Here is an 8,375-nt window from a genome sequence, read left to right on the forward strand (position 1 = left end):
AAATATTAATACATTTGTAAAAATGGGTGTAATATATCCTTAAAGCTGGTTCTACATTGATCGCATCGCAGCGTCGCAAGCGTTGCAGTCCAATCAGAGTCGAGCTAGACGTTGATTGGACCGCAACGCTTGCGACACTACGATGCCACTAATGTAGAACCAGCTTAATGTTAATACTTTTAAGTGAAATAAAAAATCACGCGCATGTAAGTAGACATACATAAAATTGCAGAGATGAATATTTCTGATCCACAGTTTATGGATGTAGCATGATTATAAGAACCAAATATCGATTTATTATCTGCAATCTTGAAAAGTGGATGTATGTATCGTCAGAAAAGTGGATCTTGCTAATAAGTAGTTAACATCTACTTTTTCAGAGGGCAGTAGTGAGCGCGAGCATTTTGTGGTTACAGGTTTTGGGCCGTCATGTCCTCTCTCTCAGGTTTCGCTCTGTACCCAGCTTTGAGTGGAACAGTCAACGCACTCCTAGTGTATTTCCATGATGGTCGGTGGAATCAGTGGCATGGAACAGATTGAACTGATGCATCTGGAATCTTCTACTTGGCTGTCGAGTTTGGCTGTTCGTGAGAGTTATTTACCATCTGATATCCCGCATATCCCGATTTTGATCGAGGATATTCATCGATACGCGACTTTACCTGATTATTGTAGAGAGAATTGTATACAGACCATACAAACAATTGGTGAGATTGTACCCATCACAGCGCGAGTTGCGCATTTACGAAGTATTTCATCAGATCGCGAGGCAAGAATTATTCTTAGTCTAGAGGAACTTCCTGTGCATGCTCTTTATTACAAGGATGGCAAGGGAAGGCACCTATTTATATGGGTAAAAAAATTAATTTGCTTCTAGAAAGGTTGTTTCAGTGAATAGAATTCTTTTTGAAAATAGCAATTATAGCAGTTTAGCTGCAGCATCTAAAAAAATCAATAAAATTAGATTTGTTTTTGCATGAAACGAAAGAATCTGGTAAAAATAAGCGTCGCTTTGTTCCGATAACCAAAATATTAAGGGTTAAAGTTGACGATAATGATTGAGTTAACCTCCTCACCTTCGATGTTGATAAAATTAGGTTCATTCGACGCATTTTTACACAAAATGAACGAATCTGGCAAAAGAAAGTGTCGCTCTGCCCCGCGAACCGAGACATTAATTGTTAAAGTTGACATATTCAGGTTAGGAAATCTGTCACATCGATGGCATAGAGGGACAGGAGAATATGTAAGTGAGGCTAGAATGAGTCCACGGTGTAATAATCTTTCATGGTGTAATAAAGAAGAGGTGCTGTTGCGCAAAATGATTAATCAATGAGGATAGTGGAACATGTGACTGGCCATATAAATGACTGCGTTCAGCAGAACATTTATTTTGCAACTGTTGGAAGTTTTCTTGACACTGATTTGATTATACTTTTAGATCTAGAAGAATGATCCTATCTCAGCAGACAATCATAAAACGGTTGCACAACAGGTGAATCTGCTGAACGTAACCAATATATCAGCCAATCAGCGTTTTTTCTGCGATACTCAAAATGTGGTATAATTTAAATAAGGAAATGACAATTATAATAACTTTATTTTGTTGAGCACTACTATTGTGACTTTATTATTTATATATATATAATTATTAATAATTATTATAAATCCCTTCTAGTTAATAATAATAATATTATTAAATTATTTATATATGTGAAAAGGGTAAAGATAAATTAATGAAATAGTTTATTAGAATTTATTAGAAAAAGATATAAATAATATAAATTTGTAAATAATAACATTTAATTTATAATTTATATCTACTATTTTTAAGATTAATCTCCTTGCCACAAGCTTCCATCCACTTTACCGCAATATCACTATCTTTTGGAAGCGAAAAAAAACTTCATTTTTTTACTTTCGCATTTTCTGCGATTTTTACACCCCATAATGCTGTATGCCACCATTTTTTTTTTACAAAAACATTACACGTCAATCTCTCTCTCTCTCTCTCTCTCTCTCTCTCTCTCTCTCCTTTACTATCGTTTTCCAATATGGAAAGCGACTTGTTCCAATGCCACATAGGTATGCGCAGAACGGGTCAAAATTTGGTGTGCTCTCACGAGCACACTTCTTTATTACACCATGAATGAGTCTGCTTCAATTGCACAAATGCTCTGCTTTAAAAACACATTATTTTCTATACAATTTTTATTTTTGCAGCAGAATTTGTTTTGGTTAGGTATTTGTTTAGGTATTTATCCAGAAGATGATCCTCATTTTCAATTTCAATGAAATTATGCTCATTCGACGAATTTTTGTATGAAACGAAAGAATCTGACAATAAAATGTGCTCTGCTCCGCGAACTGAGATATTAAACGTTAAAGTTGACTATTCAGGTTAGGAAATCTGTCACAGTCATGCAACAGTGCAATGTGAGCATGAAAATTTATGAAATGTGTGTATATGGAGACAGTACGTTCCGTCCCCTCCCCCTACGGGGCGCTCCACTCCGAAAAATATAACCTAAGCCACCACATATTTTTGTATGAGATGGACGTACTGTTTCCATATACCTACACACTTTTCATCAATTTTCATTCGTCTTGCTCACATTGCACTGTTGCATGGCTGTGATAAATTTCCTAATCTGAATAGTCTTAGTAATTAACTTTAACGCTTAATATCTCGGTTCGCGGGGCAAAGCACAACATTTTATTGCTAGATTCTTTCGTTTCATGCAAAAACGTGTCGAATGAGCATAATTTCATTGAAATTAAAGGCGAGGACCGTCTTCTGGACAATTACCTTTATTTGCTTTAAAAACACAAATTCTCTGCTTTAAAAAAATTTTCTGCTTTAAAAACAAATTTTCTACTGTAAAAACAAAAATTATATAGAAAATAATTTGTATTTTTAAAGCAGAAAATTTGTATTTATAAAGCAGAGAATTTATCAAATAGGAAATAGTAAATAATGGTCATAACAGTCAAAGCTAGATCTTTTAATGCTTAAATAATTCAATATGAAGTATTATATGTACATGCATATGTACCATATTCGTAGTCACTTGAGCTACGCGCCGAATTTGGTTTTTCGGACTTATAAATGCAATTAAACTACTGTAATAATATCACAAATTAAATTGACAAGCAACTTTAATAATTTGATGGTCAATCAGGCATTCTGCTAGAAAGATGTACTGAAAGACTGTAAATTTATTGCGAAAAATTTTACCTCGGCCGGAAGTCAGATCCGAATCTCTTGCATTAAATGCGAGCGTCCTAAGCCTTTAGACTACCGAGGCCTTAATAATATTCTTCGCAATAATCACTGTATGTAGTACATTCACAGATTAGTTCTTACTTAACCGTTCTTACCGTATATGGATCCTTAAGTAAAAACCAATTGCTCGATGAGTAGGCTGCATTCCGAAAATCATAGAAAAAAATCTGTTGCAACTTTTTAGTCGGTAAGTATACGTCTTTTTTTCAGGCGACGTTATATAAATAATAAGAATCTTATTCGACCGTACATTTGAAAACTTAATAAATAGAAAATAAAAAATAATGGCCATAACGATCAAAGCTAGATCTTTTAATACTTAAAATTTAAGCATTTCTAATAGGCCTGATTGAGGCCTATTAAAAATACAAATTATTTTCTATATAATTTTTGTTTTTACAGTAGAAAATTTGTTTTTAAAGCAGAAAATTTTTTTAAAGCAGAGAATTTGTGTTTTTAAAGCAAATAAAGGTAATTGTCCAGAAGACGGTCCTCGCCTTTAATTTCAATGAAATTATGCTCATTCGACACGTTTTTGCATGAAACGAAAGAATCTAGCAATAAAATGTTGTGCTTTGCCTTATTGAGGCATCAAATTATTAAAATTGCTTGTCAATTTAATTTGTGATGTTACTACAGTAGTTTAATTGCGTTTATAAGTCCGAAAAACCAATTTGGCGCGCAATTCGAATCACTACAAAGCGTGCAAGCAAGGAATAAAAAACGTTCTAATACAAGATAAAAATGGCGTCCCATATTGTTTACATGAAAATATTAGATTCGTGTGATGAAAATGAAAGTGTTAAGTAATTCCACCATTAAAAAAATTCTTAATTAAACATAATGAAGATACAAAATGTTTTTGTATGTTATGTAAGGCTTACTATCATTTATATAAACAATAATAATCATATGGGACTCTCAATCTTTAATACATAAACATAATTAACATAAGTCAAGGCAATGAGAGTCAAGCACAGGTGATCAAGCATAAGATCTTGAAATAATGAAATTTACGTATTCTGTCGATAAATAATGTCTTCTTTATTTTGAACGTTTCAACTCGCTTTGGAGTCTTCTTCAGTAAAATAGAAATACAAATTAAATGCTCACATATCCAAAAAGGTTGTGTCACTCACAAATTGCAGAGATGAAGTGATATAAAATCCGGCGATACAAGAAAATTGATTACTATAGAAGAAAGTAATACATTAAAAAGTGAAGTAACTCACCTTTGTGGATAGAGAGCGTGTTAAGAAGCTTAGATACATAATTGTTAACAGCGATTTATATAAAATCAAGAGAACAGACATAAAGATCGACAGTGTCTGTAATACGTCCATATGTTAGGACATGTCACACGTTTACAACAATATTAAAATAACAAAAGGTCACATCATAAATATTCTTGTTAGGCATTAAAAATAAAATATAAAAGTACATGAGCATAACATAAAATTCGCATTGTGACAATTAAATATAATAATAAATAAAGATGTTAGAACACACACAAAACAAAATTCATATTATGACAATTGGCCGAATTGAAAATTATTTAGCATGGATGCATAAGCATGATGCAGTCCCTCAGTATCAGAACATTTATTAAGACCATTTTTTTGCAAGTGTATGTGAAATTTCAGAAATCAATCTTTTGTGTAAGAATTTTTCTATGTTCAAAATTTTTACATTCTCCCAATCGAAATTGTGATTATAATTAATTTGGTGGTCTGTAATTACTGATTGACTGCTGGTATTCCCATTAATGTGATTGCGATGTTCCTAACATATGGACGTATTATAGACACTGCCGATCTTTATGTCTATTCTCTTGATTTTATATAAGTCGCAATGCTGTTAACAATTATCTAAGCTTCTTGACACTCTGCCCACAAAGGTGAATCACTTCACTTTTAATGTATTACTTTCTTCAATAGTAATCAATTTTCTTGTATCGCCAGATTTTACATCACTTCATCCTGGCAATTTGTGAGTGATATAACCTTTTTGGATATGCAAGCATTTCATTTGTATTTCTACTTTGCTGAAGAGGCCTCCAAAACGAGTTGAAACATTCAAAATAAAGAAGACATAATTTATCAACAGAATATACGTAAATTTCATTATTTCAAGATCTTACACCTGATCACCTGTGCTTGACTCTCATCAGCCTTAACTTATGTTAGTTATGTTTATATATCATTTATATATTTTTATCGTTTTATTACTCATGAATTCTCGCACTATTTATACAAGATCTGTTTTCTGTGGCTGAACTAGTGTACATACACTAGTGCTTGTATTGCTGGCAGTGACTCCAGACTAATGCAGCTAGTATAGTCATGGACACAGAGGTTGTTGCACATTTTTTTGATGATTTTCGGAATTTTTCGGAAGGCGGTCTACTATCTATGAATGCGTGTAACAAGCGGTTATGACAGCTGTCAAAATGATATAGAATGTATACAAAGATATATAATAGAATGTATACAAAGTGAAACCAAGAAATATATCTTGTGTGACGCAAAAAATAATTAAAATATCAATTAGATACTGCAAGATCTATCTGCAATCATGGTAAATATAAAAAAGGTAAGTCAAATGGACAATTTTGTTAAAAAAATTCATTAATATTGCCATGCGTTAAAAATTAATATAAGATGACATAATAAATCAATGTATGGTATATAATACATGATAAAATTATATTTTATATAGTTATATGATTACACAATTACATATTAATAATACAAATATATATAAATTATACAATATGTATTGTACAATCATATAGTATAATTATATAATATATAATAATTTTGTATGAAATTAAATTTAACAGGACTATTATTAATAGTTTTTCCATTTTCACGATTCTTCTGTAAATAACATGTAGAGACAGTTATTAAGAAATAATCTTTTGTCTCACAATCTTCGCTGTGTATCTATAAATACCGTATATAATATAATATATAATATATAATATAAAATATATAATATATAATATATAATATAATACAAAATATTATATATATATAAGATGATCAGTATTATTGAGGATTTTCAATGAAAGAATAAACCAGAATATGTTGCTCTGTAAAAAGAGGTTAAATTTAATTTTCTTAAGTTACTATAGTTATAGTATTTACAATATTTACAACATTTTACCTGTAAAAAGAGAAACGGCAATTAAAGTCTATTCTTTATCGTTCTCCTTATCATACACTTTCTGTCTTATCTCTCTTGTTTATATATAAGTTATAATTATATTATTATAACAATATCTCATTTAGCACGTCTCCTTACGTCGTTTATTTATCTGACTCTGCCTATCTCTCCCTAGTTGTAACTCCCTCTAATGAGCTGGTGGTTTATCTATATTGTTTAGCGCGGCAGATTTCAAATGAGGAATGTGTACTTTCTTTACATCTCCCCCTCCGGGTGAAAATTCTCAATAATGTTTACATTGAATTGTTTTCGTTAATCAATTTTTCATGTCTGTATCTTTTTTTTCCCTTGATAATGGTATTAGTTTTGTGATATGGAATAGACTTGTTTCTAATGGTTTTTCTCCTGTTTTGATTCTATATATAGAGTTTGATATTTTTTCTATTATCTGAAATGGTCCAATATTTAAATTATCTAGCTTTTTCCTGTTCAATCTGTTTTTATTTTCTATGTATACTAAGTCTCCTGACTGGAATTTGTAATATTCCCTATTTTTATCAAATAATTTTTTGTTATAATCATGTGATTTTATGATTCTTTCTAAGGCTAATTTTCTATTTTTCATCCATTCTTCTTTATTGTTTCTTTTTTTAATTCTTCCGATATAATGCTCGTGTCTGAGCCATCTAGTAAATACTTTGGTGTAAAACCTGTAACTGTATGTTCTGTTTTATTGTGCGTGCGCGCGTGCGTGCGTGCGTGCGTCTACACATTCTCTAGCAATTGTTGTCCAAGCTTTCTTTTCTTCTTTTTTATTTATTCTACATCTTATTTTATTGACTAGTGTCTGATTCAATCTCTCGTTCAAGCCGTTTGAAAACGGTGCGTTTACAGCAGTGAATATCAGTTTAACATCATTCTCCTTCAGAAACTCCTTAAATTCTTTTGAATTTATTCCTGGGTATTGATCTGTTAGTATTGTTTCAATTTCGTCTGTTTCCAGTACGTTTTTTACTAATTTAATAAAATCAGTCGCATTTTGTGTCTTTGATGTTGAAATGAAGGCGTATGGAGTGAAATGGTCAACTATCAGGTGGAAGTATTTTTTGTTGATCTTTGTCCTCCAAAGCCTCCATGGTATCTATTGACATTATTTCGAACGGTTTTGTTGCTGGCCCCAAGTGTGACATTAAACCATTCTTATTAACTCATACTTCTTTTGGCCTCTTGATTTGTTCTTGATGCATATTCCACAATTTTTACATTCTTTTTTGATATTCTTTGTTAGGTTTCTAGTTGTGTAGTAGGGGCATATCTTATTTATCATTTGTCTGATACCTATGTGGAACCATTCCCTATGTATTTCTCTTATTATTTTTGTACTTAATTCTTCGGATAAAATTATTTTTTCTTTATTTCTAATTTTTTTATAGAATATTCTATCTTTTTCTATTAGTTTTGATCTTCTGTATTATTTTATTTTTTTCTTGGTCTATTTTTATTTCATCTATTTTCATTATGTTTACTATTTTCAGTATTTCTTCTTTGTTTTCATCCGGTTCTAATACAGGGTTTCGGCTTAAACAGTCTGCCTCAGTATTGTCTTTTAATGGAACGTATTTAATTTGAAAGTCATATTGTAATAAATAATACGTTAACTCACCTAATTCTTTATCTGTTCTCGCTTTGATATTTAGATTTTCTAAAGGTTTATGGTCTGAATATACCGTAAATCTTTTTCCAATTAGCCAATGTTGCCAGTATTGTATAGCTTCTTTTATTGCTAGGCATTCTATGTATATGGCTTTCTTTCTTTTTTGTTTCATTTAGTTTTTTTGAAAACTACTGGTTTGTCTTTCCCATCGTGTGTGTGTGCGTGCGTGCGTGCGTGCGTGCGTGCGTGCGTGCGTGCGTGCGTGCG

At 31.5% G+C, this 8,375-nt stretch overlaps 1 protein-coding gene across 1 annotated transcript in view; it reads left to right on the forward strand.

Annotated features, from left to right (window-relative positions):
• The first annotated feature begins 426 nt into the window (after positions 1-426).
• Positions 427-8,375, forward strand: part of LOC108731059 (uncharacterized) — a 59,286-nt gene continuing 51,337 nt past the window's right edge. Inside the window, exon 1 of the mRNA XM_018461116.1 lies at positions 427-853. Within this exon, the coding sequence (XP_018316618.1) occupies positions 503-853 (351 nt within the window). The 5' untranslated portion in view covers positions 427-502. The remainder of the gene's footprint in view (positions 854-8,375) is intronic.

The sequence above is a fragment of the Mycetomoellerius zeteki genome, unplaced genomic scaffold (assembly GCF_001594055.1).
Source record: "Mycetomoellerius zeteki isolate Tzet28-1 unplaced genomic scaffold, Tzet1.0 scaffold996, whole genome shotgun sequence".
NCBI classification, from domain to species: domain Eukaryota; kingdom Metazoa; phylum Arthropoda; class Insecta; order Hymenoptera; family Formicidae; genus Mycetomoellerius; species Mycetomoellerius zeteki.